At 40.0% G+C, this 14199-nt stretch overlaps 1 protein-coding gene across 13 annotated transcripts in view; it reads left to right on the forward strand.

The window, feature by feature from the left end:
* LOC148356470 (ankyrin-2-like) overlaps positions 1-14199 on the forward strand; it is a 42182-nt gene that overhangs the window by 7125 nt on the left and 20858 nt on the right. For 3 of the 13 annotated variants that reach the window (XM_088347801.1, XM_088347812.1, XM_088347803.1), the window contains 14 exons: positions 2752-2853; positions 5538-5636; positions 5721-5819; positions 5900-5998; positions 6093-6278; positions 7457-7480; positions 9183-9281; positions 10326-10424; positions 10763-10861; positions 12164-12361; positions 12446-12544; positions 13550-13648; positions 13723-13821; positions 13907-14104. In XM_088347801.1, the coding sequence (XP_088203927.1) occupies positions 2752-2853; positions 5538-5636; positions 5721-5819; positions 5900-5998; positions 6093-6278; positions 7457-7480; positions 9183-9281; positions 10326-10424; positions 10763-10861; positions 12164-12361; positions 12446-12544; positions 13550-13648; positions 13723-13821; positions 13907-14104 (1599 nt within the window). Of the gene's footprint in view, positions 1-2751; positions 2854-5537; positions 5637-5720; positions 5820-5899; positions 5999-6092; positions 6279-7456; positions 7481-8240; positions 8540-9182; positions 9282-10325; positions 10425-10762; positions 10862-12163; positions 12362-12445; positions 12545-13549; positions 13649-13722; positions 13822-13906; positions 14105-14199 lie in introns of those variants that run through there. The other 10 variants (XM_088347805.1, XM_088347808.1, XM_088347809.1 and 7 more) reach the window with 6 other exon arrangements.

A 14199-nucleotide genomic window follows, 5' to 3' on the forward strand; every position in this document is an offset into this window, starting at 1 on the left:
CTGACAATTGTTGTCATGTCTCAACTCATTGGCAGAGTGAGAATCCTTAAAATTAATCCGTGGCATTTGCTGTACTTACACAGACATGCTAGTCACTAAAACAATATCTTATAAGAGGCTGGTATGTACACCTTTTATTGAATTAATTTGAATTGTCTTTATTGTCATTGATATCAACATTGTGAAACATTGTATGCAACAAGATTACATTTATTAATATGGACTTTAAAGAGAAAAATGATAAAAGACTGTCGGGGTGAATAGGCAAAAATATTTACAACATAGTGCTTAGAGACTGGCCTGAGTTTTAATAATAGAGCAATAAAAAAGAAGAGTGCGATGTGACAATGGTGCAGTGAAAAGAAGTGCAATTTCACACCATCAAAAATCCCCTAATAAGTCACAAGGTATATATTTTCACAACCAAGACCAAGTAGGTTGCAAAATATATGTTTTTACAGGTTTGTGTGCTATTTAGGGTGGTGATGGCCCTGGGGAAGAAGGTGTCTCTGAGAAAAAAAGTATTTTTTTTTCATATCAAATGCAAAGAAAATTAACATATGTCTAAATTTGCTACACGAAAGGTTTATCTTTGCCTAACCAATTACAGGGAGATAATATAAGTGGTTGAATTTGTATCAAGTGTTGAATTTAAATGATAATAATTCTGTAAGCGGGCATGGCAGATGAGTGGTGAGCGCTTCTGCGGCCCAGTTCTGAGGTCATGGGTTGAAATCGACCTACCAGCCTTTCTGTGCGGAGTTTGCATGTTCTCCCCATGCTTGCAAGGGTTTCCCCAAGGCACTCGGGTTTCCCCCTACATTGCAAAAAACATGCATGTCAGGTTAATTGGCTTGTCCAAATTGTCCCTAAGTTTGAATGAGAGAGTGAATAGTTGTATGTCTCTGTGTGCGCCGCGACTGGCTGGCAACCAGTTCAGGGTGTCCCCTCCCCACTGCCCGAAGATAGCTGGTATGGACTCCAGCACACCCACGACTCTACTGAGGATAAGAGGTGCAGATAATAAATGGATGGATAATTCTGTAAGCCATAAATACTGGAGATTCTGAATCGCGATTGGACATAAAAAGATCTACGACACACGTGCAATACTCCCAAGGAGTGGAGTGCAACAAAACGAAATTGTAGAAAAAAATCCAATATCCTGAAGGGAAAATATCTTAAAAGGCAGATGGGCGAGGCTAAATTAAGTAAAACTGTTGGCACATTCTAGCCATGGCCGACCGCAACCCCCACCCGAGGTTTATTTTTGCTATTTTGCTGGCAAAGCCCACACTCTTATCTGTTTTCAGATCTAATCCCTGCCTGCTGCTGGCCTCTTGGTTGATGCAATTTACGTGGAAATATTTCTCTTGGTGAATTTAATCCCAGCAAGCACCTTTCACCCTATTCAATTGACAGCTTTCTCATGTGTTTGTGGCACAGGGTTGAATTTAGATGAGTGCATATGTATCCATTATTTCTCTATATGCTGAGGAGGGCAGCATGAGGTTACTGAGGGAAGTGGTTGTTTTTTTTCAGCTGTTGGGGCATGCCATAATTCAGGCTGATTTTAGTTGTACACCAACCAAAACCATCCCCATCCTGATAATGAAAAAATACACTTATTGTACTTTAAAAATTAATCAGTACAGATTTTTTTTTCTTTACAGTCCATTCCTTCTTAAAACAGATTTTTTCTTAAAAATGTTAGTTACTTCAATTGTTGATATTTGTTAGAGAAATATGACTAGAAGTTGTAAGTTTGCTGAGTTAAAAATCAACAATCTTAAATCTGTGTTTGTCGAGACTATGATTGCAATAGTAACGTGATTATATATTTGTGTTCTGCTTGCATATCAGTTTGATGAAATTATTTATTCAAAATAAACTATTTTCCTTTTCAAATGCAAGATGTTCCTATCTTAAAGGAAAGATGGTAACAGTTGTGAATTCCCACTCATATATTTTGGTCATGCTGTAGTTTAGGGTGGTGGACTAGGATTGACCAAATCCTGGATTAGAGGTTTTTTTTTCAATATATATAATCTGGCTGTTTGCTCTTGTGGCACTGCAGGACGACACAACTCAAAAGAGATCCCGCTGCAGAACGGCAATTGCTACAACACCTAAAAAGGAAGAATATCTCAAATGTCAATTTTGACATTATTTTTCTTATCAAACCAAAAACATGACCCTGTAAAACAAGAGGATTTAAACTTTTTAGAGAGGTCAATTCCAGGACGACTGGAAGGCGTTGACCTCAGATTTAGGGATGACTGATTACTTGTGAGTTTGCAAGTGATAGCTCGAGGAGTGGCTCAGTGTGGTTTGCGGGGATTTATAGAAGACTTTCCAGATGTTCGAGAGTCCCTGTCTTAAATCGACTGTTCATTGGAATGTATTCCTTGTACATCTCTCATTCTGAACCACTTTGCCATAGCGCCTCTTATTTGGTAGTGGTTTACAGCTACTGGTCTTTCGTTACATATTCTCTATTAAATTGATTGTTAAGTTACTCGTCGATTCCTATCCCCATTCTACACCTCTGTGACTGTTTTACTTCTCTGTCTGAATTGTGACATTGAGACTAAAAATCAGTCTGCAGCAAACACTGGGTCTCCTATGCTGATATTAGCACGTACCTGACTGTCAACCCCTCTGTTCAAGTTTGTCTATTGACTGTCATCGTCAAATTGTTACTGTAAAAAAATGTTTTCCTCATGTCCGGTATGTCTGTGTCTGTTGCAGTCGGACAGCAACACCAGTTTCCTACGTGCGGCAAGAGCGGGGAACATCGACAAAGTGTTGGAATATCTGAAAGGTGGAGTTGACATCAACACCAGCAATCAGGTAAAATATCCCAAACGAGCTGTCTGAAAATCCAAAATGTACATAGACACTGACGGGAAAAAGTGGGTAAACTTTTAGCCTGCGGAAATATAGTTGCAGGTTGGTTTTTGGTAGGTAAATTATCATTCCGACGAGCTTGAATTATTACACATAGCGCACTTATATTATCTGCACTTTGACACCTTACATCTTATTTCAAGGTTCATATTTTTCTACAAAATGTTCCTTATTATTGTAACTGACATTGTGTGTGAAAAAAAAACAAAATTTAAGGCGCACTAAACGATCCACACTTGTGACTGCATTTTGTAGGACAGGATCCAGTGGAAATTTCTGATACGAAAAGAAAACTGAGATGTTGCCCTAAACCTGTGGGGGTGTACTAATTTACTGTATGTCGAGTATTGTGTAAAATGTACTTTTTAGAATTTGTTCTTGAATTTTCATTTTTTTGCGCCTTTAAAAACGGTTTAGGGCACACTAAATGATCCATAACAGCACGGCGGCTTAGTGGTTAGCGCGTCCGCGGCACAGTTCTGAGGTTATGGGATCAAACCTTCCTGTGTGTTCTCCCTGTGCTTGCATGGGTTTCCTCTGGGCACTCCAGTCTCCTGTGTGTGTGTGTGTGTGAATGGGTAATTGTGAAGCACATCTTAAAGCGCTTTGAGAGGTTTTCAGTGACTTGAAAAGCGTTATAGAAATGCAGACCATTAACATTTAAGGTAACTATCTAGTTACAAATTACTTTATATACTTGCATAGAAGCCTAGGCCCTAAAACTGCTTTAATAAAAGAAATAGAAGAAAACTTGTACACCAACCTGCAAAAGCGGTGAACCCCTCAGAGGCCTTTGTAATCCTGAGATCTTGCAAACGAGCACTTAGCCTTCACGCCATATCCATTTTGTCTCTCGGCTTCAAACCACGCAAAGACCTCATTCTCCTTTTCTGGGTACCGTCCAAGACGTTTTTTTTTTTTTGCTTTTTTTTATCCATGCATTGCAAACATATTCTTACAAATAAATAGACCAAAATTCAGCACACTTTTACCTTAAATTCTGTGGTTACGTTTGCTCCATTGATTTCCCGTTGGTTTGTTGTACCTGTATAAGCGACGGCCCTCTCCCCGCACGTTGCCTGCCATTTGCTACTGGTGACACACAACCAAAAGTGTGCATATAAGCTGACCCCCTGATTTGAGTATTTTATTTTATGGTTGTAAGTTCGGCTTAGATTCGAGTATATACGGTAGGGAGAATATTTCAATTAGGAGAAATTCAGAGACACGGAGCTTGTGATTGTGCTGCCATAACTGTATTCAGTTTTACTTTGTAGATAAATATAAAGATGTCCTTCCATTAAAGCATGTTGATCGAAGGTTGTATGTGACATCATGAGTGATGCAGGAGTATTCAACAAAGGACACTTAATTTCCATTTAACAAGTAGCAGAACAGCACGATAACGACAATAGTTCTACAATTTTGTTAGTAACGCATTACAGTTCTCCTTACAGAGGGCTAGGACCTTAGCTTTGCCTTTTGGCTGAGAGTAAGTGTCCCGGCTCCTAGGCTTTGTAGCGTATTATGAACTGACCGATAACGGATAATGGATAATGAATAACGAAGATAGAACAATAACCCTTAAAAACCCCTTACAGAGAAAATAACTGCCTTCCAGGAACATGTTCCTTTATAACCCTTAAACAAATTTGTCTGATAGTGAGTTAGGGATCAGCTAAAGGTGGGGTGGGTCATTTGAGGTGTCCTCAAAAAGTTGAAAGTATATTTGCTTTACTAAGTATGTGTTAAAAAATCCCAACTCAGTTGAAAGAACCTTTATAATTTTTTTTCCACTGCGCCTTTCTGCTTTTATCGTACTTCTAGCACCGCTGTTCAGGAACTCGCAACACATTAGGTAAGGGTGCTGGGGTGGAGAACGATTTCATACTTGTCGCCAGGCTTTTTTTGTGTACCCTGAAAATGGTAAAAGTAAGAAAACCCTTGTTTTAAATACAGTCCAAACGCCAAACCAAACCCCAAAAATGATCAAAAAGAAGAGTCTATAAGGACTTGAGGAACGAGCTCACCGAGGCTGCAATCATGACTTTAAGACAGGAAATGGCGACAGAGAGTAGCAAAGTTTCAGACACCCACCTTTAAGGATGCTCTGCCTGTGTCAATTGTTGCTAGTTGAGTGTTTGTTTGACAATGAGTTATAAACCTGAATCAAAGCGTTAACATATTTTTAGAAATATTATTGTTAAGTTGGACAGCCCGGCGGCGCAGTGGTTAGCGCGAGTGTGCCACAGTTCAGAGGTCATAAGATCGAACCTCCTGTGTGGAGTTTGCATGTTCTCCCCGTGCTTGGGTTTTCTCCGGGAACTCCGGTTTCCTCCCACATTCCAAAAATATGCTTGTCAGGTTGATTGGCCAGTCCAAATTGTCTCTAGGTGTGAATGAGCGCGCGAATTGTCTATCCCTGTGTGCCCTGCGACTGGCTGGCAACCAGTTTAGGGTGTCCCCTGCCCACTGCCCGAAGATAGCTGGGATGGGCTCCAGCACCCCCGCGACCCTACTGAGGATAAGCGGTGCAGATAATGGAAAATGGATATTGTCAAGTTTGAGGCTCTTTATAAAGCTCATTTGGAAGAGAAATCTAATACCTATATTTTACTGTTTATCAGAATGGACTTAATGCTCTGCACCTAGCAGCCAAAGAGGGCCACCTTGAGCTTGTTGAAGAGCTGCTAGATAGAGGAGTTGCCTTGAATTCTGCAACAAAGGTATGTCCGATATTCCGTTTGGTTTCTAAAGCAAAACTGACTTATATCTTCTTACTGATGAGCTCTTTACTTTTGGGAATTTAGAAAGGAAACACAGCACTACACATCGCCTCTCTTGCTGGTCAGGCTGAAGTGGTGAAGATTCTGGTCAAACAAGGTGCTGATATCAATACGCAGTCTCAGGTGAGCGTTTTGATCCAGGTTTGTACTTTGCAACGAGGCCTTTACTTTGACTGTGACCCGCTACATGTGTTTATGTGTAGAATGGATTCACGCCGCTTTACATGGCTTCCCAGGAAAATCACCAGAATGTGGTGCGATACCTCCTTGAGAATGGAGGCAATCAGAGCACTGCCACCGAAGTGAGGAAAAGCTCGTACTTCATTAAGTCAAAACGGAAAGCATATTTTCCTTGTTTTTGCTTATGCACATTTCTCTCTTGCCGATGGCTGACAGGATGGTTTCACACCTCTGGCCATTGCGCTTCAGCAGGGCCACAACCAAGTAGTTTCGATCTTACTGGAGAACGATACTAAAGGCAAAGTCCGATTGCCCGCGTTGCATATCGCAGCCCGCAAAGATGATACAAAATCGGCGGCCCTGCTTCTCCAGAACGACCACAATGCTGATGTCCAGTCAAAGGTAGGTCAGTTGTTGAGACGACTGTTTTTGTCGACTTCTCGTTCAATTGTCTCAAATAGACTTTACTGCTGTCTGCCGCTATGGAATATGAGCAACACACCCCCCTTTTTTGTACTGTACCATATTTTGTAGACAGTTTTGTGTTGACAAAAGTTGATTTTACCACTTTTTACTCTAATGGCAAGGTTAACTCATTCAGTGCCTGACATTATCAAATGGGAAGTGCCCAATTTATACCATTTTGACTCATTTTTGAAGGCCTACAGAATATTTAGTTCTCTGTCTAGGCATAAGACTTATCAAAAGAGAGATCCAACCCTCATCCTTCATTAGAAATCAAAAGTATATTTCTCCCTTTAACCTTTTTAGTAAACCACAGATGAACAGTGCTAAGTGTCTTAAAAATAGTTAGTTCCAAGTAACTTCTGAGAAAAAAAGGATGCATTTCAAACAGAACATCTTGTTGGTGCTTTTTTGTGATACCTCCAATCTCTAAACAATGTTTTTCATAAACACAAGGGCGCTTTGATTGCAAAATAATATTTTATTGCAAGAAGACTAAACTTATGCATGAACGATGCATGATGCAAGAACTTTTCAGTGTTGAATGTTTCCAGAGATGTGATCACAACATTTACTCGGGGGGCCGCCCACACACTCTCAATTGCTCGATAGAGGAAGCAAAACACAGAGAAGTAAGGGCTCCTCGATGTGTGAACAAAGATCGGACCAATGTCGTTTCTGCCATCTAGCGGCAATTTATCATACAGAAATCATTCCCATAGGCTTGATACTGACTGATGAGGAGCACAAAAGCCTTTCGAAGAGTTTTTCTTTTCTTTTTTAATTAAACAATTTATACGTTACGGCACTGAATGAGTTTTTTTTTTTTTTTTTTTATAAACGCAATACAATTCATACTCGGACAAAAAGAACCACAAAAAAACGGTTCCTTCTTTACAGCAAAAGGCAGGGTTATGTTGTGATTTTAGGGCAAACATCCAGCTTCCCAATGTTCTCTTGTTGTTGCTGCTGCTGCCAGAATGGTGTTGATGAAATTGCATTTCCACTCTAGTCGCTATCACTTTTTCCCTGTTTCACAATAATTCTGAAATGCACCGGGCTGAAGTCACACGACACAAGCACTGATACTGTCCTCCATCATGTCCCCGCTTCAGATGATGGTCAATAGAACTACCGAGGTATATGGTGTTTGTTGTTTGTTTTGTTTTTTAACACAATCTGCCTTTTTTCTTTTATTTTCTGCCACTTTCCACAAAAATGTATGAAATATTAGCCGTCACTTTGGTGTGCAGTTCACCACTGTTTCTGGCCTCCATCGCATGGCCACGCCTCTGTTGTCTGTCTTCTTTTTACTTTCATACAATTTTTTTTTTTCGAGATGTATTTTAAACATGTGCTGATCAATTCTGACAATTGGTGACTAATACTAAAGATGAACTTTTTTTCCTTTTTCTCTGAGGCAAAAAACATTAACATACCTTGTCATTCAACATCGGTATGCTGCATGCTTTATAATTAGCAGGGTGTGGAATTGAGGGTTGCCAAAATTAAAAAAACAACCTAACTGACCATCTATGGGTGTCCTGTTTAGTTTACGTGAAACCTTTATACAAGTAATTTAAAAGAAAAACATGTTAAAAATATGTTTTGTCCTATAAATTTCTGACTGTCAATCAATTTGGACCAACCCCTCAAGTACATACGGGTGGGATGGAATCACATTTGCGTTTTTTTGTTGCTTGTTGGCGGAGTTTGGAAACAAAAAAATGATTTGCCATATAAGTTCAAATTTATTTTAATCAAATTTTACAAAAAGACATTTAGTGGGAAAGTGTACCACAAGTAAAATTGGACTGGCTGAAAATGTACCAATTGAGTCCAGTGCACTTACCTGAGTGTTTTTTTTACTATTTCCATGTCCTTTAAATCAACTTGTCTCAGGCTTTAGGTTTGACACGAGTAGTAGAAAAACTGAATCAGGAGCTGATCATTCGAACTGCATTTTGTCATCTATTATATGCATGTCATTTGCCACGGATCCAAATCAGTTAAAGTTTGCCGTGGCAGCCCTCCTCAGATATTTGAGGGCCTTAGTCTGCATGTACACACCTTTTAATTTGGCACCCTTGAGTGTTTGATGCAAAGATTTGAAACTATCACCGTAGTCACTGAATTCTCAGCACTTTTGTAAATAACTTTTTCACATGAAATCGGACCAATGCGTACAGAATGGCAAGGTAAGGCAGACATTTCACAATTACTCAAACCTAATGTGTAATTAATATTTCTGACATAGTAATTCTCATTACTATTGCTAATATTTTGATGACTTTAAGTCAACCTTTTTCATTTTTTGGTTTTTACTTTGAAATTAAATCCACAGTGTCTATTCTAATTGTTTAAATGCTGAGATAATCCAGATAAAAAGAGCACGCCTTATTGGGTCTTAATACCGATCTGCAAAAGATTTAGTTTTCCAAAATACCTTTTTTTAATTTTTCACTTGCTCATTATGAAATTAAGGCTGCTAAACCCATAAAAAGCAGTAATTAAATGTATTTACAATACTGATATTTCTCAGCATTCATCCAATTTCTGAGTAGAATCAAAATATTTTACTTTTTCTTTATCCTGTCGCTTATGTAATAATTGTGTGATTGCTTGCTTGTCCTCGGATCGTTTCGCCCTGCATTGTGTTTTCCTTCATTGATTTGGAAGTAATTGTGACGGACAGCCTGCATGAAACACGGCATTTGTTTGAAGTGTTGCCTTAATTTGTTTTTTCCCTGTATTTTGACTGTCTACTATGAATTTCGATGCATGCACGTCGTAAGCAAATTTCTTGTCTTTACGTATTTCTCTTTTACTCCTACACTCTAGAGTGGATTCACCCCGCTGCACATTGCAGCCCACTATGGGAACGTCAATGTGGCTACACTCCTGCTCAACCGAGGGGCAGCTGTTGACTTCCTCGCCAGGGTAAGATTCAATACACCACAGATCTGTTTTCTTTTAATTTTGCACTACATAATCAATTTTTTGTGTTGTTTTAGATCAATTGGGGATTTTGTTTTAAAACAAAACCAATTGTTTTCAATTTCTCAACACCATATGTTCTTCTTCTTGGCCTTCGAAACAATTTAGCTCTTTTTTTTGGCCGTTTTCAATGAAATGACTTCATTTATTATTGTTTGTAGTGGACATGTAATTTTATTTTTGTTAATTCAAAATGGACCAATTTTGATTAATTATTTTTTTTAAATGAACCATTTTCGAGGGGTTGGATTTTATGAAGCAACTATTTTTTGCGGCTGTCTGTGCAAGCCAAAGAAGTTGAGTCAAAATAACGAAAGGAAGGTATAAGTCAAAATTCGGTTATTTTGACACAACAGTTTTAGGAGTGTTAATCTATAAACTGCTAATGATAAGAAATAAAACGTTTTACAATGGGAGTAGCTTAGAAAAGGTTTTCATTTGATATCCAAGCTGTACCTTTTTATATACTGGGATAAACAATCTAGAACTGTGATCATCCTGAATCTTTTACCATTTAGAGTTACATTTAATTTAATAGTCCCCTTAGGAAAATTCACTTTTACACACTGCACCGGGGGGGAAAATAGGACATACGTTACATTACACAAAGAAAACAGCAGAATGACAAACATACATGACAGTGTGACAATGAGGGAAGACTGATTCGATGGGTCGGCAAAACCTGTTATTTAGAAAGGTAATTTTAGAGGGTATCAGGCTTTTCTGAGGCGGACCCACCTTAATTTAGCGGGATAAAGTATTGTTGTAGTCGGTGAGTAAAATCCCGGACTATTGTGTTTGCCAGTCAGATGATCGACGTGTTATTTAAGTCTAATAGAATGGCTGCGGGTAGGCTAATGATGTTAGCGGCTGTGTGACACGTGTGAGTTTGGTCTCTATTGGTTATTGAGAGAATAGTAAAAAAAGAAGTGGAGCAGTAAAGGAAAATGGTTGAAATTTTCGTAACATATTTTCTCTCCCTTGCAGAATGGCATTACTCCGCTCCATGTGGCATCCAAGCGAGGCAACACCAATATGGTTTGCCTACTTTTGGATCGTGGCTCTCAGATAGATGCAAAAACAAGGGTGAGTGCTTTGAGGAAGTGCGTCAATCAATAACATCTGTTTGTTGTGATCCGTTGTAGAATGAATCGTTGATGTTATGGGAAAGTACATCAAATCCCATGGCGGTGGTAGCTATCCATTAAAGTATTTCATTATGTTTTACAAGCTGCTTCAGTTCGCAGGCTGAATTTATCCTCCCACAGGGAGGACATTTATTGGATTCATGATCTGCCACAAATTCCAAATTTATCTCAAAGAATGAGTTTTTTTTCTGAACGAGGCAATCTCTTCATTTTTTTTCAACTTCTACAAAAGTGGGTCATGGGAGATAGCTGCCCTAAGTGCATTCTCTTCTGTAGGATGGCCTCACCCCGCTCCACTGCGCAGCCCGGAGTGGCCACGACATGGCTGTCGAGCTTCTCCTGGAGAGAGGAGCGCCTTTGCTCGCCAGGACAAAGGTATCGGTTGTTTTAATACATTTACAAAAAAGTGCTAACTCTTCTTACAAGCTTAATTGGTTCCAGGACATGCTTTTAGCATGAATTCCTCGAGCAAATATTCCTGATCTGAAATAATTAAAAAATATAATTTGTCTGCTTCCGTTCTCCCTAAAGCACACAAGTGAATTCCAACAATCTTTCTGATCACTAAGAACACATTATAAGAGTAAATAAAGATAAAAAAAACACAGTAATTAGATGTTAACGAGCGCCGTAACAAACGTGATTGCGTTCTCAAATACGGACTCAAAACCCACCTCTTCAGACTTGCCTTTTCTTGATCATCTGCCTCACATCTATCTATCTATCTATCTATCTATCCTGGTCATATCCCTCGGGAGGGGTGACCGACATGAAGACAAACACATTCACAAAAACGAAGAAAAGGAAAAAGTAGCAAAAAAACAAAAAAAATTGACCATGGCCAACCCAAACGCCCAAACAATTTAAGAACCTTGGCACCCAAGTCGGTTATGCTTTCGTCCCTCCAGATAAAACGGGACACAAGCGGCTATGTCACTCAGGTCAGGGTGACACAACACACTCTTCTGTTCAACAGCAGGGCACGACAGCTTTCACTGGTTTACCCCTGCTGCATCATACAGGTGCCCTGCCCATCCCTTAGAACGCGTCCAAACATCTCACTATCTTTTCACAACACCTCTCCACTCATTCCTAACACCAACAAGAGCTCTAGATTCCACTACATTTAGACCTATTTTCTCCAGTGCACTCATAACACCATCCATCCACGTCAATCGCGGCCTTCCTCTTGGTTTCCTTCCATTTACCCCTGCTCTGTAGATCCTCTTCAACATTCGCTCCTCATCTATCCTCTCCATGTGTCCAAACCAACCGAGTACTCTCTTATCCACACGCTTGCTCAATTCCGCTACTACTCCAATTCTGTCTCTCACAATTTAATTTCTTAGTCTATCCAATCGTGTCACTCCTAACATACTCCGCAAACAATTGATCTCAGAAATATTTAATTTCCTTCTCAAAACTGCGTTCAGGCTCCAAGTCTCTGCCCCATACAACAGTCGGCACTATCACACATACCGCCCGCCCCCTTTTAACTTAAGTGTGTTTTTATTTGCTGTTTAATCCTTGCTGGTTTTATTCTTGTCTTATTCTTGCTTTATGGTTGTTGGTTACTATATGTACAGCGACCTTGGGTGTCCTGAAAGGTGCTTCGAAGTACATTGTATTATTACGATATTTTGATTGATTGGTTTTGCATTCCTCATTGCTGCCCAGAATGGCCTGTCTCCCCTTCACATGGCGGCACAAGGCGATCATGTGGATTGCGTCAAACATCTTCTTCAGCACAAGGCGCCCATCGGTGATGTGACTTTGGACTACCTGACAGCTCTACACGTGGCAGCCCACTGCGGACATTACAGAGTTACCAAGCTGCTTTTGGACAAGAGAGGCAACCCCAACGCCCGGGCATTGGTACCCTCAACTGTTCTTGTTAATAAGAATAATAATTTATTTAATAATTTAGAAGCAGTAAAAATATTCTCATTTGTTCCATAGAATGGCTTTACGCCGTTGCACATAGCTTGTAAGAAGAACAGGGTGAAAGTCATGGAACTGCTGGTCAAATATGGAGCCTCAATTCAGGCTGTAACAGAGGTACGTTTATCAAATAATACTGTATTTTCCGCACTGTAAGGTGCACCGGCTTATAAGGGGCACCCCCAAAAATTAGTCTTTTGTCGTATGTTTTTCATACATATGGCACACTGGACTATAAGGCACGCGGAATTGACAATATGAGCTTTTTTGTGTACCGGTAGTTATTAATGCAATACAATAATATATGCCGCCCACCAAAATCACAAAACATTGTATGCAATGGGAATCAGACCCAAGTTGCGGTAGCAAGACTGCTGACACTTTACCACTAGACCACCAGTGGTATAGATGACATTCAAAATGGCATTAGAGCTTATCCCAATTATCACACTATTTTTACTCATGCAAGGAACACTGATTTGCATAGTGCATTGTGAGAATGAATAGTCACTTTACCTGTGTTTCAATCACCTCTCAGTTTAATATCTATGCATACGTAAAAGAGCTTGCATAGTATTTTGTTAAAAGAATTTACGCTTTCTCAACTTTCTAACATTTGTTGATGATGAAGTGGCGAGACTGTTTAACCTATCAGAATGCACTATGCAAATCCGTGTTCCCTGCACCGTGTGTGTGATGATGAGACAAAGTCAAATGCCTTGTTGTATGTCATATGAATCTCTGGTGGTCTGTTGGCAAAATGTCGGCATTCTCACAGTCACTACTTGGGTTTGATTTCTGTTGCATACGATATTTTTCTATTTACGTCAGCGATGTTTATCAATTTGATCAATCGTTGCACAATCATTACTCAAATACGGAAAATTATTGTCACTTGCATAGTAACACACATGTCAAATCTTATCCGTCATATTATGCCATGTATAAGGCACACTTAGGTGCCCTTTCAAATTTCTGGCCAAACTGGTGTTTTTAGGTACGCCTTCTAGTCTGGAAAATATGGCACTAAACAACTAACCTCTATAGGTCTATGAAAGCCTTTGAGACCCTTAAGGTAAGGGCTACTTTCTGCTCAGCTGTTTATATGTGCTCTGCCTGCAGTCCGGTTTGACGCCCATCCACGTGGCCGCCTTCATGGGTCACCTTAATATAGTACTACTGCTGCTGCAAAACGGAGCATCTCCAGACAGGAGCAACATTGTAAGTCAAACGCATCACATGAAGTTAGTGAACACATAGTTGCAATGACATAACACTCAAAACGTGCTGTGCAGCGTGGAGAAACTTCATTGCACATGGCGGCCAGGGCTGGTCAGGTTGAGGTTGTTCGCTGTCTGCTAAGAAATGGTGCAATGGTTGACGCCAGGGCAAGAGTAAGCTTCACTTGGAATGCACACGGAAAAATTGAATAATGAATAAGGAAACATTGGGACTAAATTATTTTTATGTTGTTTTCAGGAGGACCAGACCCCTCTCCACATAGCTGCTAGGCTGGGGAAAACCGAGATTGTTCAGCTCCTGCTGCAACACATGGCTCATCCAGATGCAGCCACAGCAAATGGCTACACCCCTCTTCACATCGCTGCCAAGGAGGGCCAGGTGGAAACCGCTTCTGTTTTGCTGGAAGCGGGGGCTTCTCACTCACTGGCCACAAAGGTGCGCAGAAAATCCACAGGTTTATTTCATGGTACTTTCGGGTGCTTGATTTAAGATCACGGATGGTGTAATTGTAACTGGTGCGGTCCTTTGAA

The sequence above is a fragment of the Urocampus carinirostris genome, chromosome 11 (assembly GCF_059441175.1).
Source record: "Urocampus carinirostris isolate Australia breed hairy pipefish chromosome 11, RoL_Ucar_1.0, whole genome shotgun sequence".
In the NCBI taxonomy this organism is placed as follows: domain Eukaryota; kingdom Metazoa; phylum Chordata; class Actinopteri; order Syngnathiformes; family Syngnathidae; genus Urocampus; species Urocampus carinirostris.